General features: G+C 36.2%; 3 protein-coding genes across 10 annotated transcripts in view; 1 reads left to right on the forward strand and 2 right to left on the reverse strand.

Moving 5' to 3' along the window:
- Positions 1–16,673, reverse strand: LOC106165558 (coiled-coil domain-containing protein 40-like). Of its 3 annotated transcripts, XM_087005430.1 has the most exons (21): positions 9,862–9,893; positions 9,269–9,313; positions 8,803–8,848; positions 8,335–8,521; positions 7,701–8,141; positions 7,233–7,486; positions 6,933–7,016; positions 6,491–6,710; positions 5,827–5,984; positions 5,351–5,491; positions 4,972–5,075; positions 4,474–4,717; positions 3,989–4,171; positions 3,363–3,608; positions 2,920–3,133; positions 2,359–2,528; positions 2,044–2,135; positions 1,544–1,732; positions 1,104–1,224; positions 738–896; positions 1–458 (listed from the first exon to the last, which is right to left on the reverse strand). In XM_087005430.1, exons 1-21 carry the CDS (start codon positions 9,876–9,878, stop codon positions 210–212), a joined length of 3,564 nt encoding a protein of 1,187 aa, XP_086861556.1. In that variant the 5' UTR covers positions 9,879–9,893; the 3' UTR covers positions 1–209. The 3 variants fall into 3 exon arrangements, with proteins under 3 accessions (XP_086861556.1, XP_013399256.2, XP_013399257.2); XM_013543802.2 differs by lacking the exons at positions 9,269–9,313; positions 9,862–9,893 and adding an exon at positions 16,541–16,673; XM_013543803.2 differs by lacking the exon at positions 9,269–9,313 and having other exon boundaries at positions 9,862–9,992.
- Positions 9,899–27,238, forward strand: part of LOC106165559 (uncharacterized) — a 20,701-nt gene continuing 3,361 nt past the window's right edge. Inside the window, exons 1-9 of one of the 4 annotated variants that reach the window (XM_013543804.2) lie at positions 9,899–10,018; positions 14,899–15,167; positions 17,687–18,962; positions 19,373–19,545; positions 20,360–20,530; positions 21,070–21,218; positions 21,411–21,545; positions 22,037–22,223; positions 22,589–22,683. In XM_013543804.2, the coding sequence (XP_013399258.2) occupies positions 14,922–15,167; positions 17,687–18,962; positions 19,373–19,545; positions 20,360–20,530; positions 21,070–21,218; positions 21,411–21,545; positions 22,037–22,223; positions 22,589–22,683 (2,432 nt within the window). In that variant the 5' untranslated portion in view covers positions 9,899–10,018; positions 14,899–14,921. Of the gene's footprint in view, positions 10,019–10,581; positions 10,606–13,794; positions 14,112–14,898; positions 15,168–17,686; positions 18,963–19,372; positions 19,546–20,359; positions 20,531–21,069; positions 21,219–21,410; positions 21,546–22,036; positions 22,224–22,588; positions 22,684–27,238 lie in introns of those variants that run through there. The other 3 variants (XM_087005433.1, XM_087005431.1, XM_087005432.1) reach the window with 3 other exon arrangements.
- LOC106165561 (trace amine-associated receptor 13c) lies at positions 23,101–26,748 on the reverse strand. 3 transcript variants are annotated; one of them, XM_024076089.2, is made up of 3 exons: positions 26,551–26,748; positions 24,005–25,136; positions 23,101–23,661 (listed from the first exon to the last, which is right to left on the reverse strand). In XM_024076089.2, exons 2-3 carry the CDS (start codon positions 24,923–24,925, stop codon positions 23,431–23,433), a joined length of 1,152 nt encoding a protein of 383 aa, XP_023931857.2. In that variant the 5' UTR covers positions 24,926–25,136; positions 26,551–26,748; the 3' UTR covers positions 23,101–23,430. The 3 variants fall into 3 exon arrangements, with proteins under 3 accessions (XP_023931857.2, XP_013399262.2, XP_013399265.2); XM_013543808.2 differs by having other exon boundaries at positions 26,412–26,748; XM_013543811.2 differs by lacking the exon at positions 26,551–26,748 and adding an exon at positions 25,321–25,895.

The raw sequence follows: 27,238 nt of genomic DNA on the forward strand, positions 1-27,238 counted from the left end.
ACAATTTTATACAAAAACGTTTATTTATAATTGAATATTTTTCAACATCTCCACATTAAAATAAAGTTACATTTGTTGGTATCACTGTAAACTTAAAGTTTACTTTTTTTATTTTTTAATAGTTCTTTTTGAATTCTTTCAATGTCCAAACATCATCCATCTTAGGGCAAACATCTGGGTCTTCACCACAATGACCACCTAACTGACCACTACTGGTCTTCATCATGCATCATCTTGGACCCCAGTGCCACAGTGACCTTCCTCAGGGCTGGCTGGACATGAGGGAACTCCTGGTTCAACCTGTCCACTATGGCAGACAGGGCATACAGCCTCTCCTTTTGTTTCTCCAGCTCGCTGTCCAAGGCGGCGTCACTCTTACATATCCTGGTGTACTTTCCGTCCTTGGCCTGCTGGTAGTACTTGGCTCTCTGCTGCTTGGACAGCAGCTCACTCAAGTTCTGGAATGAAGAAAAAAATTAATGTTTTATTCTAACACACGTGATACATCTCAAACCAGAACACCACATAAGATGTTTTTAGGCCAGAATATATGATTTTAGCAGCTTCAATCAGTGTTTAACCATGGCATTTTCTTTTCCCTTGGTCTACATTTGAGACTTCTTTCTGTACAGTTTTCATTTACAAGCACTGAAATAAAGTGGCGTGATTGAGAAATCATATTTAAACAATCTCTACAAAGAATCCAAACTGAAGCAAACAAACAAACAATTTTTCACCTTCTGTTTCTGTTCATAGAGTCTTTCTACATCCACATCCAGTTCGTCTGCTTTGCCTTGTAGTTGTTGGCAGTTGGTCTGTCTGTCCTCCAACTGCTGGCTTAACTGCTGCTGGTGTTCACGCAGCTGGCGTATCTCCTGGTCACAGCCACTCGCATCCTGGAATTATGGGAATTGGAGAGATATATGTGGCAGAAAATATATTAGCACATTATAATTAATTTTACATTTTATAACTTACCTCAACAAATAATTAGAGAAAATGTAGATACATCAATTGAAGAATAAAATAAAAAAAAAGAAGAAGGACGAAAAATTGACCATAAAGCTATTATGTGGAATGTATTTCATATTGCAAAACTTTACCTGCACAGTTTGTTTGATTTTCTTCCTCAGTTCTGCCAGCTGTCTCTGAAATGTTCCTTTGGTCAGAACTTTTTTGTGCATCTTACTCTGAGCATCACCTCTGGTTACGATGGTGTCACGCCTGGAATAGAAAGTTATTTCAAAATTTGATGTATTATTTTGATAGCCAGTCTCCATCAAGGATCTCTACCATGCATGTTTTTTTTTTAAATTATTTATATCAATTGACATAAATTGAATGCATTTTTGAAAGATAAAAAAAAAAAAAAAAACTTTACACGTTGATTTTTGATAACTGCTATAAATAAAAATTTTCCCCAAAAACATTGCTCTAAGGTCCTACCTTCTTTTTCCAACAGAGCACAACCTAAAAAAAACCCACTCCAGATTTGAACACACAAACTGACATAATTCCAAAAGAAAAACTCCTGGACACCTACCTGGACACAGCTTTCTCCATTTCCTGGATCATCTTCTCCTGTTGCTTCATCAGCTGTGTGTAGCGGACCTGCATGCGGTGGATCTCGGCCTTCATTGCACGTATCTCCCCCTGACCCACCTCCGAGTCCACGGCAGCTCGGGTCTCCTTGGCCAACTGGGCCTTCTTCTCCCACAACATTATCTGACGCCTGGATGGAGAGGTTACATGTCATCAATAGTTATTAATTATTTCCCTTTAATATTTATAGATGATATGTCAATGTGAAAATACAACATTCAAATTAATTTAGTAAGAAATTACTTTATTTCAGTCAATTGAACTTATTTGCATTTTTACATAGAGAATGTATGTTGTGTGAGTCATATAGAGGCAATAAATCAAGTCATGTAATACAAAGTCACACATCAGATTAGTGGATTAAAATTCAATTCTATGTCATATGATAAAGAAAGAAAAAAATTTAAAAAAAGAAATAACTTAGATTGAAGAAGTACTCACTCTGCTTCCACCAGGGAATTGAGCAGTCTTTCCTTTTCCTCTTTCAATGCATCCAGTTTGGACTGCATCTGTATGGAGTTCATCTCTGATTCCTGGAAATCAAATATATAATAATGAGAATCTCCCCTTACACTTATTGAATTAGTCCAAATATATCTACCTTCAAATTTAAATTCATTTGTGCAAATGTATTCAATGTATTCAAATTCTATGACTTAAATACTAAGATGACCGAGAGTCTTACACCCTGCTAGTTTCACTGGTTTGAAGGGCTTCAAATATCTGAATTCAGTGCACAACAGACAGCCTTCCTACCTTGAGCTGCAGAATGAAATCCGTCTCCATCAGAGCATTACTCTGGTGCAGTTGTTCTTCCATTCCTTTCTCCTTGTGGAGCAACATATTCAGTTTCAACATGTCATTGTGCATGTTGCTGACATCTTTCTCAATCTCACCAATGTCTCGTCTCTCTTGCTCAATTTCACCTGCAATTTCAAAATGACATGTTTACCTCTAACCATAAGATACAAAGAAAAGCATTTCAAGCTTAAATTTTGTCAATAATACAGTATCAAATATACAAAATCACTAAAATTTCAAGTTAATTTAAACGACAAAATTCTGTTTTACAACTCAAACAACAGGTTACTATTCTAACAATAAAAATTAAAAACACTTCTTCCAACCAAAAAATCTAAACAACAGTAATATGACCCTTGTTGTCTCATGCTCCAAAGGAAAATAATTCACTAAATTTGGTGATAGAGATTACCTGACAGACACTTCTATTGTGGAGTACATAGCTCTATCTCTAGCTGTCTATTAAAAAAAAAACTATCAAAAGAACTGATCATCCAAGCTGCCCTGATGACTTACTTTCAATCCTCATCTTCTTCTGTGTCAGGATGACCAGCTGTTTTTTCCTGGTCTCCACATCCAAGGACTGTTCCTCTCTCTCCCTGGTCAGTCTGACCAGCTCACTCTGCTGCCTCAGCCACATCTGCTGCAACTCTGCTATCTCCTGCTGCTGGGCATCTATGGACTTGAGCAGAGAGTTGATCTGGATCTCCAAGGGACCAAGCTCAACACCCTGGAAGGTGAGATACAGATGGTTAATAGAAATTTCTAACTCCTTGACTGGTCACTGCATGTTTAATTTTTGTGCTAATTCTTTTTCTTAAAAATGTGATATTTTGTTTCTGAAACCTGAAATCAATCATAAAAATTCTAGTCATAATAATCAAATGTCAAATGTTAAAAAAAGGTAAATAATTTGAATAATGAATATTTAACATTTTCAATAATCTGACTCCACCTACCCCAGCACTAGAAATGAGCACTTCAAGCTTCTTGTTATATTGATCTATCAGGTTCTGTTTCCTCTCGATGATGGCGTTTCTCTTTATCATTTCATTCTCGCTCCTGGAGATTATTGCGTTCTTCTGCCGAATATTCTCATTCAGATCGTCCATGATATGTTTGAGGTTTTCTATTCTGGTGTTCACATTGGAGAGTTCCAGACCATCACGAGCTATCTGGTTCTCTACTTCTGCTGACTGGGCTTCCTGTTGACAAAAGAAATGAATGATACTTATTCACTAACTATAAAAATTAATTCATCAATGATCTATGATAATGTTCACCTCATATATGAGAACTTAAAGCAATAAAATTAATGAAAATGATAGACAATAACAATAATAACAATTTGACAATGATAAAAAGACAATTAATAGTAATAATTACAACAAAAATCAAGATTTTTTTTCTAAATGAATAAAAAATGACTTGACTAAACTTAATTCATATACTAATAAAACATGATACAGAGAATTGTATGTGCGAAAAACCTACTTCAAAAATATATAAATTGAATACTCTTTAATGATCTTATTCAGTAATGCATCTTGGTAGATGTTACCTACTCAGTCTTTTATTTCCTTACCAGTTCTTTTGTCCTGTCCCTCAGTTTCCCTGTAAGCTTCTCTGTGTATTGAGAAGCCTTGTCCATGGTGAGCTGCTGTCTCATCATTTCCATGATTTCATCTTCCAGTCGCACCTTCTCCAGGTACTCACGCTCTATCTGCTTCCTCAGAGCATTCAACTCATTCAGCTTAGTTTGTTTTTCCTGAGAAATATTAATAAAATAAATTAATTAGTCAAATAATAATGACAAAAATAATCATTGTAATTAAAGCTGTGATTACTGTAATGTCATAATATCAGCCAAAATACCAGATATATTCTGATTTAACAAAGTAAGTGTAAAATATTTGTATATTGCCAAATTTATCAAATTTCATCCCAGAGTCAGCCCAATAAAGCCCCCTTGCTTGTTAATGTATTTTACCATTTTAACATCCAGGAACTTTTTACATTCTATTCATGCAGATCTCGTATCAGAATTGTGTCAATTGCAATTCAACTCACAGCATTAGCTCTGTTCAAGGCTTGCTCTGTCTCATGTAACATCCTGGTATATGTGGCATACTCAGACTTCAGTGCCTCATGTTTCTGCTGGCAAACAGCCATCTGCTTCCTCAAGGTGGCAATGTCTATCTCAGCTTTGTTCAAAATAAGTGTCAGCTTTTCATTCTGCTCCTGCTCTTTAAATATAGACTTCTTGTAGCCTTCAATTTCTGTTTCCAGGGAAAGAATTCTTTGCTCTTGTTGACTGTAATGAAAATAGATACGTATTAAGTTTTGTCCTGCAAGACTGCAACACAGTATTACATACCCCAGTACAACAAAACAGATATTTGTTCTGATGTGTTCAATCTCTCGTAGCAAACTGGTAAACAATAGATCAAGATAACAAGTGGATATTTTAGCATTCTACATATATACATATACACATTTCTGAGCTTTTCTGACTGGTCAACTATTCAATGTTATTGATCGATAAAGTTCTATAAGTTATAGTCTTACTTCAAGGCTTCCATCATTGCAGCATGCGCCTCATCTCTTCTCCTCATACCAATCAAACTGCTGTTCCACTGCTGCAACAACTGTTTCTTCTCCATGTTGATTGCCTAAATCAGATGAAAAGCACCACTGAAGATTGTTATAATATCCCCACTATTTCTCTCCCTATCTCTTTAATCACCCCAGTCTCTCTCTCTCTCTCTCTCTCTCTCTCTCTCTCTCTCATTCACTTACTCAAGTTCTACAAAACATTCATTGAGCAGAATCAGTTCACAAGTCTTACATCATATCTTTCATCATTGCACCAACTTTCCCTTCCCCAATTTACCTCACTGTACACTATTACTACCATCCATAACTTTCATGTTTACCACAGCCTCACCTCAATCTCCATGTGTGCCTCTGTCAGTGCCTCCCTGGCAGCCTTGGTCTCCTCTGACTGGGCAGATATCTGAGCCTCATACATTGCAATCTCCTCTTTTAGTTTGTCCACTCTCTCTACAAGCCTGTCCACAAACAGATCCTACAGGGAAAAAAAGAGATCTCTCAACATTATACATATCACAAATACTGTGCAATTTATCACTTCAAAATAGTTTTTCCTATCAAAGCTTTAAAAGGCTATAATGAATTTTTGCAACATAAGAAATAAAAGTCTCTCTCATATCAGGGGTGGATTAAGGCTGTCTTCTGGGTCTTCCAGAAGACGGTCAGATTTTCAAGTTTACATTGACGGGTATCGATTTTTTCTGTCGGAAGACGGTCAAAAATGGAGGATGGGTCAACAAAGTTACTTTGGAAGACTGTCAGAAAATATCTCTGAATCCGCCCCTGCATATTTTATCACAACAATCGTACCTGCTTTTGCTTAAGCGCTTCTGACTTGGAGACTTCAGAGTCTGCTTTCTCTGCAGCCCTCCTCATCACTGCTATGTCAGACCTGACATCCTCCTTGGCATTCTCCATGTAGAAGATCCTCAATGCCAGATGCTCCACCTCACTCTGCAGCTCAGCATCTGGAGAAGTAGACAAGACAATATATAATACTTTTATGGTATTTGATGGTTTATCCGGGATCATGTTAGGAAAACAAAATATAACCAAACACTGAACATACTTGGCTATATACAAATATAAAATATTCTGCTGTTTTATACCTCATTTACCATTGATTTTGTTTACACATATGAAATGGCAAATTTGTCAAATCATTTTCCTAAAAGGAATTTTATCCAAAATTGAGCTCAGTTGATGAAATATTTCCAAAATACATATCTTGTTCTATAGAACATGTATATTAAAGTAATTTCATCAAAGGGTCAGCCCAATTGAAGGAATATTCCCTAAATATATTACTTTCCAGTTCTTGCTTATAAAATAAATTGGCAATTTTATGAATAACAAAGATTTTTTTTATCTATTATCTATACTTGACAAGCAAAAAAAGAGTACATTTTTAAGGAAACCATAAACTAATTTCAGTGTATGATACTTTTAAGCAGTTGATCACCACAAAACTCACTCTTCTTTTTATCCTTGTTGACAGTTAACTGTGTTTCCTTGTACATGTCCCGTATGTCTCCCAGGTTCTGTTCTGCCTGGGTTCTCTCGTTGCTGAGCGTGGCAAACTCATCATGTTTCTTCTCTAGCATCATCTGATGCCTGGCTAGTTCCTGCTGTACACCATATAACTCCACACCAATGTCTTCTCTGGTCTTTCTTTTATCTTTAAGGGCTTCAGTCTGAAAAATGGCAAAGTCTTAGTGAGAATTGAAATAAACAAGAAAAGCAGTGAGAACATTAACTTCAAGTGTTGTCAATCACTGCCAAAGAGCTGCAAATTTTATCATACTTTAAGACATGGTCAATGTTCCAAGCAATAAACTGCTGACTGAAGTAAAACAACATCTTAGCAAATTTGGCACTCCAAGATAAATTGTCAAATGACAGATAAATATACTTACCAATTCTCTGAGCTCCAATGTCACTTTTTCATCCTGTTTCAGCAGGTGAGATTTCAAGGCAGTTTGGAATCTTTTCATCAAAGGCTAAAAGTGAAAAACGTCAACTATTCAGCAATGTGCATCATAAAAACCATCAACATTAAATCGCTTATTGCTTGACTTCAGTAAAAAAAAATGTTTAAAACCCTCATTATTCTAGTTTTTTTAAAAGTCAATGAATATGTGAGCACTGTTTTCTCTACTATCCTTATCCTGTCGTCATGCATATTAAAAAGAAGGGCAAGATGATTGATGACTCACATGGTCGGGATCCAGGACGACCATCTCCCCCTCTCCATCACTCCCATCATCACTCTCTCCTCCAACAGCTACAGGTCCAACTCCACCCTCTTCTTCTTCCTCCTCATCATCCTCATCATCTCCTCCATCTCCACCATCATCCCCATCATCTCCACCGCCCCCACCGCCTCCACCAGTCAGGGCACCTGCGCCAGTGCCACCAAAGTCAAAGTTCAGCAAGTCATCATTCTGGGGTTCATCTGGTGGTGGAAAGTCTGGAGGACACAGAATACAATGAACTAAATGATCCAGTGCTGCCTAAAAGGTCAGATATTCTACTTATAAAATGTCTTGAAGCAAATACATTATTCTCCAAGCTGAAACACTTTTTGTGACTGAAACCAACATATGAATATGTACTATTAAAAAAAAAAAAAGAAAAAAAAAATGATCACATTTTTTTTTACTAAAAGAGAGGCAATAACTTACCAGGTACAAAATCTTCTCCTGCCCCAGTGCCCTGCTCCGCTGGCTGTGGAGGTACATCAGCAGCATCATCAGGTCCTCTTTCTTGACCTGCTCCCTCTGGAACAGCTTCGTCTGGCTTGCTGGCAGATGCCGGTTTTCCAGAACCAGGTCTACCTGAACCAGGTCTGCCTGAGCCAGGTCTGCCAGAAGCTGGTCTGTCTGAACCAGCTTTACCAGAACCTGGCCTGTCTGAACCAGCTTTGCCAGAACCAGGCCTTTCTGAACCAGCCTTACCAGAACCAGGTCTTTCTGAACCAGCTTTGCCAGAACCAGGTCTAGAGCCCTGCTGAGAAAGCCTCTCAGCCACAGACCCTTTGCCACTGGCAGGTCTGTCCTTTCCAGCAGAGCCACCTGAACCTGTGCGACTGGGAGGCTTCTGTGTAGCGGATCCTGTTCGAGAACCTGTGTAGAAACAGATGTATAGCCATGAAAATTATAGTCAAAATCCTGAAACCCCCGAGTAGTAATTTATCGAATGGGAATCAGCAACTTTCTTAATAACAACAATACCTTCTATATAAAAATAAATGAAACAACAACAAACAAAAAAAAATTATAATAATAATGGAATGTAGAAATATTTAATGGATTCTACCTGGTTTTCCTGAGCCTGGTCTGGATCCTGACTTGGCCGATATGGGCCTGGAGGGTGGTTTCTCTACTGCTGCTGGCTGCTCACCCTCTGCTGCATCCTCTGTACCATCTCCTGGTGCAGGCTCTGCCTCAGCATCTGCACCTTCTCCCTCAGCTAGTTGTTCAGGTGTTAGTGGACCAGTTTCAAACTGAAATTAAGTCCATTAACTTTAAAATATTAGTCATACCATGGTGGAGCTTTAATGAATTACAACTGCATAAATAGGTAGGAAGGTTAAATAAATTTTAAAGAATCATTCAAGTACTGAAGTAGTGCTGGTGGGGATTTCATAACAGAAAAAAGGGTTGAGCAACTAAAACATTTATTGAAATAATGGGGTTTCTATACACCTTAAAAACAAACTATTTTATTTCCCGAACATTCTAAACATATCTGACAACATTAACAATGCTTATATCTATTTCCTACCTCTTGCAGAGCTTTTACTGTCACTTGTGATACAACTTCACCAACACTACAAAATAAAAACATATTATAATCATGGTGCTTAGAACTATTCCATCATTAACATGCAGATAAGAAAAAGAGTAGCAAGTTGTTCAATAAATTCTTTGTGACATGCATTTGGGCAAAACAGAGAAAGCTGGAAATTCCACATGAAAATTATCAGTAAAAACAAAAACTTGAAGAACATATTCAATACACACACAAACTATTCTGAAATCAATATTCCATGTCAAGTTTGAATTGTTTGTGATACCATATACAATAGATGAAGTCGTTACAGGTACATTTACTGAAGATGAGCAGGGAAAAACTGAGAGTCCCAAAAATACCCACACCCATCACTGCATTATTATTTTTCACGTAATTCAATAAATATCACAGGCAAAAGGGGTTTAAAAATCACAGTGGCATGCTCTCTTTACTCTACCTGCTCCTACTACGTTCCAAAGGTGGTCTGGGGAAGCTATTGAAACTAAATGAAGACAAATGTATTGGTACTACCCCCGAGTAGACATGTGTGTTAACATTAAAGTTTGCTTCTTTTTGATAATAGGGTTTATTTTCTTATATTCTTTTGGTGAATATTTATTACATGTACTCTTATAATTACACTGTACCACTTTATTACTGCCAGTACTGGTATCATTAATGAAAATCATTTCAACACATTTATTCATTAGTCTAAATTTGGTATTGGTCATTTGAGCAACAATAACAACAGTAACTTAGCATAGCCTCCTGTAAGCTGGTGTACATTTATGTTGTAGTAACTTACGAGCTGCGACGTTTAAAGTCAAAAGAGACGATCGAAATTATTTTTGGTTATTATTAAATTTACATTTAACGCATCTGATCCATACAAAAACAATGTTTATTCCCGTAAATAGCTATCCAAAGGCTTAATTTTGCCCCTTAACTAATGCTTAATATTAGCTGAAAAAATAAAGAGATTTTTCATTTCTTAAAAGAATTTCTTGCCATGCATTTTTCTTATTTAATGGAGAAAACGTAAACACTCACTTTTCTTCGTCCGCCATGGTGTTTTGTTGCTATAACAGCAGCTTGTAGGGGGATTGTGGGAAGGCGAAATTACACTGGCCAACCAATAAGAAACGTCCTAACAAACAGTTGTGTCTGAGCGCCGGAAGCGGAAATGAAATATGGCGACCAAAACAAGGTGGGTTTGTGGAGACAGCTGGCAAGCTTTAAGTAGTTATTATGAACAAAAACACCGTTCGATTTTAAAGAATAATTTACCAAAAAATTCGTAATATACAATTTGGAATTTAAGAGCTAAATCCATAACTCTGACCGTTTTATATGATTTATTGAGAACAATTCATCTCAGTGACAGCGAGTTCTTTGTGCTGTACTTTGTAAGTTTGAAGCCTTCGTTCTGCAATGTGCCACACACACAGTGTCACACTTGGTCATGTGCATCCAAATAGTGAACAAAGGAACTGATCGTGATACTGGACTGGATCACTTAAAATTGCCTGGTCTATCAATCTGTTACATTTGAGACCATACACATATGAAAGGACCGGTGTTAGATCACCCAAATACTGGCCATAAATACCCCAACTAAATGGAACGTAGGCTTAAAAAATTATTTCTTAAGAGCAGTGTTGTAAGTTTATAAAAATGTTGATTTGTTCATTGAAGTGGTAGCCCATCTTCCAGGATAGGCATACTTAAACAGTCTGTGCCATAACCTTTTCAGCTTACTGGCCATTTGGACCACCAGTTTCCTAAAATCTACAGGTCTGTATTAGGATTCACTGGTCCAAATAAAAAAATTCAATAAGACAGGACATTTTCCCCTATTGAATTTATATTAGTTATAACAATACTTTGATATTGTTGTATATTTTTACATTATGTATTTTCAAAAATAATTAAATCAAATCTTAAATCAAATCTATAGCTAAAATCTAAAGCCAAAATCTATAAAGCTCTCTTTTGACAACTTGTAAAAAAACATAATGATACTGTTGGACCTCAAAATTAATACATTCTGAAAAATCTACAGGTCTAAAGAAAAGTTTACTGGTTTTAGGAATAGTGGCTAGCATCGCAGACTGCTGAAAATTATTATAATATTGGATCATATGTAAATCAGTTACCCAATACATCTGTAAGCTTAAATATTCACCTTCATTATCTTAAAGCCATGTTAGTGAACAATAGTTGATAAAATAAAAATAGATTGTGATTAGTAACTAGTCCTGTATGTGTGTGCATTTGTAAATTTATGACTACTGAACAAAGAAGTTTCTAAAATGGTAAAAAAAGTTCATAAATGAAAATTATCAAACACAAGCTGAAAATAGTTTATATCGTTGTAAAAACCTCAATTTGATATTTTTGAGAAAAAAGTCTACACAGTGTGCTCATTTAGTCAACAAGCTTAGCTCAAGATTTTAGTTTTTAAATTAATGTCACAAAAGTATGTTTATTTATTTATTTTATTATTTTTTTGTCAATGTTAATAATTTTAAAGCATTTTTTATCCCTGCATTTTAGAAAAATTAAGTGATGTGTAAGCCTACTTATTTGAACCACTTTGGTTTGATCTCTAGCAGAGGTCAGACAAGGTTCATCTCCCACCTCACCCCATGAAACAATCTCCAGATCAAACTGTAGTAGGACAATTTAAGGAGACCATGATCTGGGTTTTAGTGGAAAACAGACAAGCAAACAAAGCTACAACAGTAACAGATAAACAGATTCTACAGTACTCACTGACTTTCATTGTATTTAGCACAGAGCTTGAAATCTGTTTTTTTTATCAGATGACTCAATGTAGGAGGAAAACTAATACATGCAGTTATTGTAATTTTTTCTTTTTTTGAATTCAGTTTCCTTTTTTAAAAAGTTTTTTTAGTTTCATTTATTGAAAATGAAATAACTTGCCTGTGAATTATAATTATTTGCCATTGATTAAACATATGGATGATTCAAAAACATGAACAGTCTATCTCTGGCTCTCATAATTTTCAATTTACCTGGTATGCTAAAACAAGAAATACCAACCTTTATCTCAACTACACATGTATCTCTGTATAGCTATGTGAAGAATATGGTTGATTATACTTTATTGAAATATTTGTAATTTAATATTTGTAATAGGATACAAAGTCAGAAAACAAAGATACAATTCAGGGAAATATTGCTAGCGATTCCCTTTTTTACAACCCTGAGTGTCAGAGCAACGTAAAAGCTAGCTTGCTAAATATACCTTGTGGTGGAGTCGCTTATAGTAGTTGCCTGGTATTGCTACTATGGGTTATATATGAAATCAAGATCGAGCTGGCAATACCGGAATCTAGAACCTAGGGTATTTTTTACAGACTATGTAATATACCTGTGGTGTAAAGAGATATGGAGTATAAAGTTTATTATATAAGAGAAATCCGAGTTTGACAAACACACTTTTTAATGTCTCTTTATTATATTTATTTATTTATTTATATATTTTCAAAAAAAAAAAAAAAAAAACAGTTTGTTAAACAAAACATTTGGTACAATCATCCTTTCACTAGTTCAGTGTTTCATTTTATAATGATTAATGAGCACACCCAATGATCAATGATTCTCATATTTTATTGTCCTCATCAGATATTTGTTTGTATAATTTTTTTCATGTTATAAGTGACATTGATATGTAACTGGTCTCTTATCAATTAACTGATAATAGTAATGACAGTACCTATTACCGAACTATGCATTAATGTTTCATTAGTTTCAGACATTTCTCTACAGAAGCAGTCTTTCAACCAATTTATCCTTCAGAGACCCCTGTCGGAGTGTTAGATGTATCTAGTGGATTAAAACATTATTTTCCTATGCTACTCATTCCCAAGTATTATGGATGATTTCCTGTTCTCCCCATAGTCATTTGTTTTCAAATTGGAGACTTGTGCAAAGATACAAATCCTTTGCTTTAGTGAATGAGGCAGCTGCAGACGAAAATAATCAATAATTGCTATGTAATGCATGCCATGCCATCCAGGTTTATATTAAGGTATGTTGCAGCTGTATTGGCCACCTGAGCTTTGACATGTTATACATATGTGCTAAGTACAATTTCATTTCCAGCTCTTGCAATTTTCATCATGATAATTCACAGTTTAGGATAGGCTAGATCTGTTATTGTGCTTGCTGTCATATGATTTTTGTATAATTGATAGTCTAATGGACCCAGTGCACAACTATTATTAATGGATTTGTGGTGTGTGCAATTATTAAATGGATAGTTTTTAATCTGCATGTGAGACTATTATGACACACACACACACACACACACACACACACACACACACACACACACACACATGTGGATGCACATGTGCAAACACATGCACATATACCCTAAGCATGTTTATGTGCAGAGTGTTCTTGATAACATCATTATGATGATATATCAGGTGATGTTAAATCAGGTGATGATATCAGATTATATCACATAACATAAATAAAATAAATAAGTGAAAATAACGTGTCCTGTCTGAATGCATTAATTCTCCAGATAATAAAATAAAAATATCAAAGGAAAGTGATTCTTCATTTTTTGCCACTGTGACTAATAACAAACAGTTATACACCTACTTAAAAAGGTTTTTAAATTGCAGTTTGAAGTGACATTCTAGTGGAAAATCATGTAAAATTTTGCTGATGTATAACAAAGAAGTGGAGAAACTAATTTTTTCATTATCCTGTCTTAATCTAAAGGCCTAGTGAATGTTGAGGACAAATTGTCATCATTTGGGCTGGTTCAGTTATAACTTTTGCATGAAAGTGACTATACTTAAATACTACCTGTCAGTCATATACCCCATTTATCTATGGCGTGGGTGGTCTCTGTACAGGTAAAACAGGCTTATACATGCATAATTACATGTAATAGTATGCAAATTACAGGAGTGCATAGCACAGGTTCATTTAGCATACAATTCGTGATCAGTGTGTCCGACTCCTGACAGGGCTCAGGTGCAAATGATGTGAAGTGAGTGGTGGCTAAAGGCATTTAAACTTATGTGCCTGTCAGCTGCTTACACCTGGGCTTAACTACAGAAATAAGTTTAGGATTTAATTTACCCTGTGATATAAACATACATAATATAGGACAAGACCAGGTTGGTGTGTGCGTGCTTGTGTATGTGTGTAAAGACAATATTCCTGGGCCAAATAGTGGAAATGTTGATTAACCTTCTTTTTATGCTGGTATTTGCTGCACATCAAAATTGATTTTGCCCGGAGATGTAAAGGTAGTAGAATGAAAGCTTTCTTTATGCATTTAAAAGATGTGAAAAGTGATCTGTATTACATGAGTAAATAGACATTTTAAGGTTTGTTAACTTCTAGCATAGACTCTGTAGTTACAGAAAAGTTGTGTCAATACAATTTGTCATTAAACCCCCATGCATCTTGTCTATTCCCAGAGAAAAAAAACGTCAAAATCAATATCTCTGGAATAGTAATTGCTCATAATCAAACCTCACTCAGGAGCCCTTAAGATATCTTTACAGTAGAACTTTTTCCTCCCTGATAAAGAAATGCAATTGCTTTCTCTTTTGAAAGCTTGCCACTTCAGAGGCATTTTGTGGAGTTGCTTATATTACTTATAATATACTAAAATCACCAGTAGGATTAATATGCTGAATATATTTCTATTGATATCTAGATGTCTCTGAAGTTGGATTGATCCAATCAGTTTTGATTGCCGTTTTTGTCATAAGCGCCACATGCAGCAACTGTGGAGTTTATCTGCAGTATTGTCTGTGGACAGGGCTGTATTTGTGTGATCAATACATTATACCGTGTGTGTGTGTGTGTGTGGGAGGTGGGAACATTAAGACAGACTACACATAATCAGGCTCTGAAGCACAGCTTATTAACGTGCTTGATATTTTTTTACAGCATGAAGAGCACTTGATCGAAGGACTCAAGCTTCAAAATGGGACTAAGATTTATGGACTAGTTGAATGAGTGGAACCTTTCAAATCTGTAACAACCCAACCACCTGATATTGAAATATTTGATTGTTATTTTTAGCTGTGCTGGCTACCACATAGAGGATGAACCTGGACCAGTTTCTTCCTGGGAGTCCTAGTCTACCCAGTCCTACCATGGCCTTCAGTAGTCTCTTCCGGAAAGCATCCAGTCTGCTGGGTTTGACCTCCCCGGACAGCCTCCACCCCCCTCCCCTGGACGGCGAGATTATATACTGTAAGAACAACGTGTGTGTCCATCCTCCAGCCTCCATTGGGGCAGATAAGAAACCGATTCCAGGCTACCTGTCCATACGCTGTCAGGGGGACGAGGTGAGAGTGACAAAGCACTGGCGTTTAGATGTGGAATATGTGCTGTTGTATGTGTGTTAATTATTGGTAAAATCCCAGTGCAGTTCAGTTCTCATTCTAGGCAGTTAGAAATGGTTTAAATCTTCCTCTGTTTCATTAGTGAAATAAATTACATTAATGAATTAACTGCAAAAATTCCTCAATACCTCGACTATTCACATGTTGCTGCTATGAGTTTCTGTTTTTAGGTTGCTTGGCTTCAGGTATTAGAATTGACCATTTGATTTCTCTTTACAAAAGTTTGAAACTGCAATATCCTTTTTTCAGTGTTTTTAATGCGTATTTATAGGCAAATTGAATCGGTAGGCTCATAATATATATATGTATCTCTATCTAGAATGTATTACAAGAATGTTCAACCAAAAGGGCCAAAATCAGCCTGGAAAAATGCCCCTAAAGTGGATTCATTCTCAGTTGTAAGGTTGGTTTTTCATTACTGTAAACTCCTAAAGACTTTTTCTTTCCATAGAAGTGTGATTTCACATCTTTTCAATCAAAATCAGCATGAAAGTGACGTTGGAAAACGGCTCTAAAACACATCTTCTGACCTTCAATTTAAGTACTCAAATGTGTGGAGACCATGCAAGCCAATTACAAGCTATAAATACAATCCAATCAGAGCTTGCAGCATGACGGCACTCGCTTGCTAGACCTATGAATGTGCATGCATCCAGTTTGCTGCGAAAGCACAGTGTCTATTTATAGCCACTGTTATTGGCTTCCGTGATCTACAGACATTTGAGCACCTATAGCTGGGGCTAGAATTTGCGTTTTAAAGCTGTTTTCAAGCATCCATTTTGTGCTGATTTATGCGTGAAACAATGTTGAAATGCAGTTCTGCAAAAAGGTGAAACCTTCAGGAGTTTTCAGGTACCAGAAACGAAGCTCAAATCTGGGAATAAATTGACTTTAGGGGTCATTTTTCCATGTTGGTCATGGCCATTTACGTCAAACATTTTTGGTAATACATTCTTGTTTCAATGTATAGACACCCCAATGCTTTTCACACAGTTTTGCTGTGGGTTATCCAATAATGTCTTTAAGTTAGTGAAGCTCATTTAAGTATCTATTGAATGGCCTGAGTTTTCTTAGAAAGAAATTGTATCCCTGGAGACAGTAGGCATGATGTAAATATTGATTGAGGTGGAGATGCTGTGCTTAGGGTCAGCTCATATTTCTTTATAACAGGAATTGATATTTGCCTGGGTGGATTCTTCTACCTTATTAAACACTAGGAAGGAAGAGAAGAGAGTGGTGGAATAGAAGAGAGAGAGAGAGAGAGAGAGAGAAAGAGAGAGAGATATTTGAACTAAAATGATGAAAATTCTGCTTACCGAGAGGTTGACTTCTTCAATTTTCTGTTGCTCATCTCCCTTGCCAGTCACTTATTCAGCTAATGCATCAAATAACATAAGTGCACTGTCTGTCATTATTTATAAATCATTTTTGTTTTTCATTTTGACAAATGCAACAGTTTCCTTTCTCTAATGAACAATATATGATAGTAAACAGAATTTAGCATAGATGAAGGAAATCCTGGTGGGAGTTTCACTTTATTATTGCTTGTCTTATTAACTGCCATGGTAACTACATGTTGTCAGTTCAATGTTATTGACCATGGGAAGGTAATGGGTTTATAAAGCAGCTTATCCTGGTTATTCAAACAGATCAAGGTATTTGAGACACCTCCAGGGCACCTGTCTAAGTGCCTTGATGTTTGATCATAAAACTATAAAACAATAAACTTGAACTACAATAAACTAGTAAACAGAAAAAGGATATAGGTTTCTTTGTCAAGTGGTTGCGGTATCCATTCACTTGGCTTTCTTTGTGTTGGCAGGGGAAATATTTATGACTTGTTGATTTCCATGTTGAGTATGTGTAAATTCTACAACAGTCATACTAAGTTGAAAGTGTTGGTGTTGGTCAAACTGGTAAAGACATAATGACATTATTGAATAAACCATTGTGTTCCTAACACAAATTTGATTAAATTTGTATTCTGCAGGGTCTTCCAATTTAGTAATTTAGTAGTAGAAGTAGGCATCAGTTACCCAGTCCCATAATGAAATAAGCTAGCCCTTCTAACTCTTATTATTGTATTAACTTTCCCCTACAGATCAAAAATTTCCCCTTTCTCTTTAGTTAATCATGGATTTAGTGAAAACTAGATATATTGGTTAACACAAAGTTTATACTTGTGTGAATTGAATATTTTATATTTAATACATTTATAAGAGGATATGAAATTACTTGATGATTTTTTTATTTATTATTTTATGGTGGTTAAAGTCAGGATGAGTGAAAGAAATTGAGTTAAAATCAAATGAAGAATGATGCTTTATGAACAATATCACTTAGTGTTGTATCAGTTTTAGAAATATCATTGAAATAATTTGCCTTAAAAGATGACTCAAATTCTGATTTATTATAAAAAGAATAAGAAAACTGATAACTCTGCTGGTTTTGTTTTACTGCAGCACCTTGGCTCCACACTCATATTGACCTGGATACCAAATTCTACCCTGAAAAAAAATCCAAGGAGTATACAGAATAGTCCATCACGACCTGGTGCCAGTCCTCGTATTAGTCCCCGGCGTGCCAAAAAACAAGAATTCACAGCATCAGCTTTGTCCTCACCCAGTAGTGAAGAAGCCAGTGGGAGTCAGGAAAGGAAATCCTCAAGTTATGGTGACAGAAACCATGGTGACAAGGGTTGCCATAACCACAAGGCAAATGATAATATCAGTCTTTGCTCAGACATATCTACAGGAGAGCAAAGCAGAGATGCTCAAAAGCCCAAGCTCAGCACTAGTCTCAAATCTCAAGCTGATTCTGGTATTGGATCTGATGATATTATCAGCCATGTTCAAGGTTCTAAACAAACACAGTCATCTGCTTCCAAATTTTCCGAAGGTGCAGAGGAAGATGTGAGTTTCTCTTCAGAGAGTGCTAGTGACAGTCTATCTGCTGGTGCAAAACTAAAAGAGCTGATCAATAAAGATGTCCCCTCAAAGCCAAAAGCTTCCCAAGCAAGTTCCTCAGATTCCCATGAGAATGTCAAAGAACGCACTAGCTCTACAGTATCCATAGAAATGGACGGTGATAAACTGGTTGTTGTTACAGAAGAAGTTGAAGACAATGTGATAATTGAAAGCAGTTCAACAAGCCATGATTTAGAAAAAGCAGAGACTGGCCAGAACACAGATGTTGATACCCAGAGTTTGAGTTCAGACTCCACTAATCCCAGTCCCAGTGGGGAGCATTATCAATCAATGATAAATGAAATAGCATCCAAGAACCTTGAACCCCCTAATGAATCTGCACTGGAAACTGTTGAAGAATCCACAGCTGAAGAAAATGGCCAGAAGGAAGAGGAAATGGACAGAAAAGCAAAAATGAAATCAGACATGGTGCTAGATTTACAGACAGTGGAGTCAGAGTATCAGCCCCCTGATATCAATATTACTACCATTCCTCGATCCTCTTCCTCCTCCTCTTCCACCACTACCTCCGGCCCTGATTCTAGACCTCCCACACCCTACGACTCGGACATAGATTCCTCACATAGCACACCTTCAGCAGACATGAAGTACCCACCTGTCATGGAGGGCAACCCTGAATCTTTTGCAGTTTCGTATAATTTAACGTTTCCTGAGAATTCTGTCACCTATACCAAGGCAGACAGCACCAAGAGTCCAGTGGCAGCTAAGAGTATCAGAGACCAGATGTGTGGGGTATTCTCTGTAGATTTAGGTGAGATTTTGGGCTTCATCACAAAAGTTTGAATTTATCTCTACTGTATAATAATTCTGAAAGTTAGTCAAGCTATAGCTCACAACATTTTCTACTAGGTGTCACTGGCTAAAACTTTCCCAAATGATTTGTAATCCTTTTTAGATGAGTTTTTGCTTATACTGCTACATGTAGGTGCTGCCTTTGAAATACCCCTGCACAATGCTCTAGATATGTATACTCATGTATTTTTAAATAAAATACAGCACAATTGCACAAAAATCATTCACTGAAATCTGTAGTACTTTACCTGAATAAAAATGTATGTTATAATCAGCTTTAAGACAAAATAAAACCGAAAGAATATCATTAATTTATACAAAAAAAAAAAAAAATCATGGAAAAAATTAATTTTGTTTTCAACACTCCAGGTCAGATGCGGTCTTTACGTCTGTTTTACAATGAGGACACGTGCACTAGTGGTCAGTTTGTGATAGCCAGTAGAGAGAGCCAGTACAAGATCCTCCACTTCCATCATGGAGGTCTGGACAAACTGGCTGAAGTTCTGGAAGACTGGAATCTTTTCAGAGAGAAGAAGGACAAGGTAATAATAGAATGGTATTGTCAGGGATTCGTTCTGGTTTCCTCCCTTTTGTGCTTTAAAGAGTGTGAAGAAAGGTGCTAAGTCTTGTATGAAATTATCAGATATGTGGGAAATTATTGATTTCTTTGAACAAAAGATTGGTTAAGGGATAATAACTCTTCGTATGAGATCTATATTTCACAATAAAAACATTGTGAACAACTCATAGAAATATAATATATTCTGTTGTACCACAAAAACGGCAGTTATAGCTATTATTCTGATATCTGACCTTGTCTTTAGACCGCATGATCTCCATTGATGGCTATACTCTGTTATAATCTCTTAAGAGATTATAACAAAAAAAAACAAACTTTTTATAAAAAAAAAAAAAAAAAAAACAGGGACTAATTTCGAATGTTAAAATGGATTCATTAACCATTGGTAAGTATGTGAAAATTGTTGTTTACTCTAGGAAAATTCATTTTTTGGCCAAAACGAAGATTTATTATCCCTTTAATATTAGGTAACTTAGCATTGAGTGTCATTAGGGAATACTGCAGGTCAAAGTCTCACTTAAAATGATCAAGTTAAGTCTTGCAGTACTTACAATGATGTATAAAAGTGAATAAGTGAAAGATATTAAAATTGTAAGATTAAAGTGCAACATTTATCCTTTTTTGATAAAAATGAAAAAAAAAAATCTGCCAGTTATATTGCCACAGAGTGAAGTAAATAAGCAGAATGAAATAATGTCTGAAATAAGATGAATATAAATAAAACGATAAAAAATACTTAATGCTTAAGGTGACAAAGAAAATATTTTGCCTTTCAGGGTAAGAAGGATGTCTATGGTCAGATCAAGCAGTTCTCTGTGATGAGACCAGAGCTGGACACTGAGGAGTGTCACCCAGAGGAGGGCGTATACGGAGTGCTGAATGAAGACACCTGGAAACAACACATGGCAGAGGCGGGTCAGATTGTGGATGACTACCAGCTCAGGAAGGTCAGGCATAACAAGCAGACCAGCACTCTGACCATTTTGACCATCTTTGACCCTTTTCACACAGAGTGCTCAAGTTTTTTTTTTTTTTTTTTGTAGTAGTAGTAGTTGCGCTGTGATGGAGGTGGGGAGTGTTTATTCTTTTTCACAAGCTCTAATATACCAATCATAATTAATCAGTTAACTGGCCAAGTCAATCACAGGAACTCCATTGAGTGGACTCTATGACGTTATAGCCAGGCTTCAGTTGTCAATCTCTCAAACAGTGCCATACAGAAAGCTGTACTTCTCTATGTGAAATGGACCTTACATAGTCATATTGTTCATAGTTCCTCATGACTCGAAAAATGATAATAACAGATGAAAAATAACAAGCTGCACCAACCAATTTTGCTAAGTTGTAAACTTGGTCTTATCTTTGGTTAATTTTGGTTATGATTTTTGGTCAATTATGTCATTTAATTTCTATAAAATTTTGATTTCTCTGAACCTGTCATAATGTGAAGTGATTATGACATAAAAGCATCTGATGTTTATTCTAGGTAATATTCTTTGGAGGTCTTGACCCAGCATTGCGCCATGAAGCCTGGCCATTCCTGCTGCAGTTTTATCCTTTTGATTCCACTTTCGATGAGCGGGAACACATCAGAAATGACAAGTACATAGAATACCAGGGAATCAGGAAGAAAAGGTAGTCATTGTGCTCAAGTTATTCATTGCACTATATATGTCTTTGCTCAAAAATTTCTTCTTTTTATTAAAAACTCAAACATTAACACACGCATGCATGCTCACAAGCATACATACATGCATGCACACATATGTTCTCACTTATAATCCTTGACATATGAACTATTAAACTATCCTGGCATCAATATTCCAGAGAGTCTATGACCCCGGCTGAGCAGGAGCAGTTCTGGCGAGGCGTTCAGTGTACTGTAGAGAAAGATGTAGTGAGAACTGACCGCAGCAATCCATACTTCATGGGAGAAGATAATCCCAACATTGATGTCTTGAAGTAAGAAAATAGTGCAGCATGCATGAAATAAAGTGCACTTTTATTTCTTTCATATATATATTGTGAGCCTAGGCTTTTTTAAATTAGCTGAATTTTGTTTTCTGAACTGAGGCTTTTGATGAATCTAATAAAGATGTTCAGCTTAATTCTTCCACAGTTTATCCTCCAGTTGTTAAAACCTTGTTTAGAGAGGTTAGGCAATTCTTTATTGGTGCTTGGAATATGACACACTCCTTTTTCACAATAAAATGTCAGTGGGCTAGAATTTTTCTGTGATACACTTAAGTTTGATAGGCTTTGGTCGGCAGATTCTGATTTTAGACAGCTAAAGATTATAGGCTTTAATTTAGTTAAACAAAGACCTTGTTTGTATTCACCACAGTTCTTCAAATTTTTTTTACACAACTGATACGGAACAAGCAGCAATGATAAACATTGTTCAAATTGTTGAAATCTTTCAAATCTCTCACACTGAAAACTCGTCTCCGCAGATCTATCCTCTTGAACTATGCTGTCCAGCACCCTAAGATGGGCTACACCCAGGGAATGTCTGACCTGCTAGCCCCAGTGTTGGCTGAGGTCCAGCATGAGGCAGACGCCTACTGGTGCTTTGAGGGACTGATGCAGAAGACAATATTTGTCAGCTCGCCAAAGGATGTCGACATGGATAAACAGCTGGTAAGTTAATGCATGCTGTAGTCTGTTGCATAACCGAATGCATAAATCTTTTTCGTGTTTTGGCTATGTTTTCAGTCCACTTAAATGTCCAGATGTGGATAAAGCTTATCTGTTTGATTCTATTTCTGGTCTGCAGTATATCTTCTTTGTGAAGCTAATGTGTAGACGCAATGCATTTTAAATTAAGTAAATTTTAAGCATCAATAGGATCAATTCCTACCGTTTTAAAGTGTAATTCTGTAATAATACATATCAAACAAAATAATAATTAATCATTTCATAACAAAGATAGTTCTGCTCATGGCCCAGGCTCAGAAATAATCTGCAGTGCAAAGTGTAGATCTATAAGTGTGTATGTGTTACAGGAGTACCTCCGTGAACTGCTAAGATTAATGCAGCCCAAATTTTACCACCACCTGAGGACAGTCCAGGATGGCATGGAACTACTGTTTTGCCACAGGTAAATTAAATACAGCTTGTTTGTATAGAAGTAATAAGGCAGTGATTTTTTTTCTTTTATCTTGATATCCCCATTCTCTAGATTGAAGTTGAAATATTTACAGCATTTTCAATAGTAGCTGTTAATTGTGGAAAAAATTACTACTTCAATTTGCATAATACGGCTGATAAAATACTTCTCTAAATGAAAGTGATAAGAATTTTACTCACAACAATTGTCATTGCCTCAAGGATGATACGCTACTGTACTGCCACAGATAAATATACTTTTTGTCAGAAAATGTTTGAAGAGATTTCTAGTTTGACTAATGTGATTGTCTTAACACAGCTTGGTAGCACTATGAATGCATATGCTTTGTATTTGCTGCTTGCATAAGTGATGAAAAATTAAGTTTAAAAAAAAGAGAAAAAAAAGAGATAAATTATAACATCTAGAATTTTATTTTTATTTTGGACGTACATTAATGGGTATACTGAATATTTTTAGAGATTCTTTTTGGACAAAATGATATGCTTCAAATAGCTTAAGTCAATATTTAGGCATTGCACCACTCTATGGAATATTTAACAAATAGGATGGACTAAACAGAAGGTTTAGGGACCAAAGTCAAACACATAAAGGAGGAACTTCTCCATCTGCTATCATTTTATGTGTTTGATATACAATGATCTGATGTGTCTCAGGGCAAATACTGATTTAAAATTTATCCATTTTAGCTGTGTGTAATGTTTCTGCCAGCATTAATCCTCATACAAAAACAGACTTTGATTTTTTCAAGTTAAGTTCTGTTGTAGAGATAGCTTGGAGCATGTGAATCTCTGACCCAGAATGTGATCTGCTCTTCTCATTATTGATGGGAAGGTTTTTCTGTACCTTGCAAATGTAGAATAATTTTTGGTAGCCATCTTGGAACTTTGGCACCCTCAGAGCGTAGATGATGGGATTACACACACTGTTCATGTAGCCCAGCCAGTAGCCCTGGAAAAGTAGATACAAATGTTGTAGGAATTTATGAATATATATAATATAGTAACTGTTTTTATTTTACATTGGGAAGAGAGCTGCAATGATCCACCTTCCATAGGGTGGAGACAAATTGGATAATGGAGATATCTTGTAAATTACTTTTTCCTCCAAATTTCAATGTTTATAAAATGACTTGCAACATTAACTTTTTGGTTGTCTAGTCATATCACACATCTATTCATGTTGATTTTCTATAATATTTGAATTATTCTTTCTCTTGTTTCAATATTTAATTTATAAAATGGAAAGTTAATAAACAGACTAACTTTGTGAGAACAAGTAAATCCCATCTTACCAGAGCGTGCAACTCATGTGGAATGGTTGTCTTGTCTTCCACAGCCGAGGCAAAGATACAGTAGACCATGAATGGGGTCCAGCAGACAAAGAACACGATAATCATGATCAGTAAAGTCACTGTCATTTGTTTCTCCTGACTTACAATTACATCATGGTCCTGGGTTGTGTTGGCTTTCATCCTGGACAGATGGGCCCTGATCTGGATAAATATACTGATGTATGAGCCCACCATCACAATGATGGGTACAAAATAACAGCTGAAGATGATGATGAATGCATATGCATGTTCTGGGGCCTCTGTAGGGTAGTTTGGCCCACACTGGGTGGCGCCAGGTTTGAATGTGAAATCTGAGAGCCAGAAGGCCCCCATGGAAGATGCAATCAGGCCCCAGATCCAAGGGGCCGCTATCATGTACCCCACCCGAGTCTTAGTCAACACCTTGCTCATTGGATGGGTGATGGTGATATACTTGAATACTGCTATGTACATCAGCGTGTGGACGGAGACGGTGAGGAAGAACACTACAGTGAATCCATTGAGAACACACAGAGTGTCCCCAAACACCCAGTCCCCCTCGATGACAGTGATGAGAGCCATAGGCATGTCAACAATGGCTACCAGTAGGTCTGCTACAGCTAGGTTAGCAATGAATGCATTGGTCTTAGTCTGCATATGTTTATTTTTGATAATGACTGTTAGAACCAGGATGTTTCCAGTGATTGCCAGGGCAATAAAAATTGCCATTGAAATACAAAGTATTACCTTGGAGGGAGTGTCCCAGTATGAAATAACATTTGGAATTTGTCCAGCGTTTCCATCCAGACATTTGTTCCTCCACTGGACTTCAGACAAAGCTGACATATTGTGTTCTCTTTGTTGACAATCTGGTGAATTGAAAGCTTGTGCTGAAGCAGACATGTTATACCGCTTGATGATAAAATCTTTTACAAAAAATTTAATATTTTATCTTAAATCATCAGGGTCATCCTGAAGTGCTAGCATCTTGATGTCTGGCATATATGCTTGGTATTTCCTCAGGAAAGATTCTATTTCATTTAGTATTTCAGATATCTGTAACAGCAGGCAGTGTGTTGACTTGGTGAACAGCAGTTAATATTACTTCCTTTACCTGCAAACAAACAGAAGTTATTGATATTTGGTTCATCTTTAATATGTGTATATTATATACATATTAGAGATAACCTATTATATACAAATCAAATATGGTAAATTAGACAAAATTCTAATAATCTTATGGACATTTTGGTACTGTACAGACTCACCAAGTTCATCAAGAGGCAGGCTTGACTTACCTAAGTTGGTACATATATGTTAAATGTTGTCACAGGCTGCTGATTCCTCAGATCAAATACTAGATTACTCCTAAATTAGCTAATTACAAAAGCTTGTGAGCAGGCACTAGGGAATTTAGATGAACTTTTTTACATAACTGATTTCATCAACTAGTCACAAAGGCAACTGGGAAAGCCAAGTATGGTTTCTACAGATTCTATACAAGGGCATTTATAGATAATTGTTATAGCAATTTAAACATTGCTCTTTGCCTTCTTGTTAATGACCATTTAGCATGATAAAGCTTGCAGTAAGTGACATGTGTTGAGGCCCTGTGAACACTTCATCAGATCAAGTTCCATGCCTTAAAAACAGCTGCTCTTTTTACATTAAATAAATATTGTATAGCTGTCAGCAGCAGTTTTTTTTTAAATACCAATATTGGTATGAATGTTGTTTAGAATAAAACAGAGTATATTGAAGGTCTACATTTTCCTTTTATGAAAAATGGTATCCACCTTTGGTTGCTTTGTGGAAAAATCAGAAATTTATGTCTGATAATACTGTTTTTGAACAGAGTCAATAAAAATGTATATCATAGTTCAAGGGACTATAAATCTCGGCAAAGATGATCATGATCATGAATATATGTTTTAGATCTGCTGATAAGGGTGTATTAACCGGGGCCCCATTAACCAGTCATGGCCATATATCCAATATATTCTTACCTGAACTGGTATAAACCACAAACACACAGGCCTGTAGCGAACAATTTTAAAGGGGGGGGGGGATTTCTTTTTTTAGACAATGCGGACCTTTTTATCACCTTCATTGACCCAATTTATGAAATGGAACAGAATGTAGATCAAATCTAAATTCAGAAAGGACCTTATCTGACAAAAATGACAGTTATTTTGAACCTCCTCCTTTGGGCACAGCATTTGTGTAATATGTATATACATCATACTGTATAATTGACCTGACAATGTATATATTTACATGTGTATAAACATATTGAGGTGTTACTTGTTGTGGCTTGAGTTGATATTAAACACCAGTATCACAGGTAAGAACATACCGATAGACTTGAACTTCATTTGATTTAACTCACCTTCATATATGAAGTGGATTGAATTTAATCCATCAAGATCCACTTAGTAATGTATTGACTGTAGTATGTCTGCAGTGTATTTATGTCAGTGAGAGAGAACAGAGGTCATTTTACTATGACTAAAGCACAGCTCACTCACCTGTATTATTTACCTCATATGTCCTTCACCGCTTATTTCACCTGCATAACTTATTTTTAGATGTTTAAAAAGGCCACCTAAATAAATAAATCAGCAGTGCGAAATCATTATATCTGAATATGAGGTGTTTTATCTTTTACTTGAGAAGGTTTCTGTCAGTATATGTCTAATCAGGACCTTTTCTATAAAGTCTTGGAAAAAGGACAATCTACCGGTATTTTCATGCGAATAGGGAAGTATGTCACTTCCTGTACTGAGTAGCTTCATCCAGTTCATTTGACCACTTGAGTTGGAGCTAGAAGCAGGATGTATTCTGCTGAGAAAAAAAAATCCCACATTTTTTTTCAATGAACTATTATTTTTTTGCTTACTAGTACCACCCTGATCATAAATATTAAACCAGGCAGTGAAATAGTTGAATTTGATAGAGCATGGAATTATGGTACTCAGAAAGCCTGGTGGAAATATTATTATATGCTGTTTTCTTTGAGATTAGAGTCTTGGAGCAGTTGAAATTGAGCCTTAACATTGAGCCTTAACATTTTACCCTGAGCTTCTTTTTTTTCTAGCATGGTGTATTACTTTTTATGTGATATTGTGTGTATTCCAACTTACATCGTTCTAGGTCATACGTAGCCATCTGTCAGGCACCTTAGCCTAGTAACTGCCAAACACTGTGCCTCTTTTT

This window comes from Lingula anatina, chromosome 2, assembly GCF_051362555.1.
Source record: "Lingula anatina isolate TDL-2025a chromosome 2, LinAna3.0, whole genome shotgun sequence".
Taxonomy (NCBI): domain Eukaryota; kingdom Metazoa; phylum Brachiopoda; class Lingulata; order Lingulida; family Lingulidae; genus Lingula; species Lingula anatina.

Excerpts from the sequence above, each read along its gene's own strand:
- LOC106165558 (XM_087005430.1), bottom strand. Across the intron at positions 5,076-5,350 it reads AGGCACACATGGAGATTGAG|GCAATCAACATGGAGAAGAA; the intron begins GTGAGGCTGTGG and ends CATCTGATTTAG. Across the intron at positions 4,172-4,473 it reads CCTTGAACAGAGCTAATGCT|GAAAAACAAACTAAGCTGAA; the intron begins GTGAGTTGAATT and ends AATATTTCTCAG.
- LOC106165561 (XM_024076089.2), bottom strand. The coding sequence starts at position 24,925 with ATGTCTGCTTCAGCACAAGCTTTCAATTCACCAGATTGTCAACAAAGA. Across the intron at positions 23,662-24,004 it reads CACATGAGTTGCACGCTCTG|GGCTACTGGCTGGGCTACAT; the intron begins GTAAGATGGGAT and ends CTACTTTTCCAG.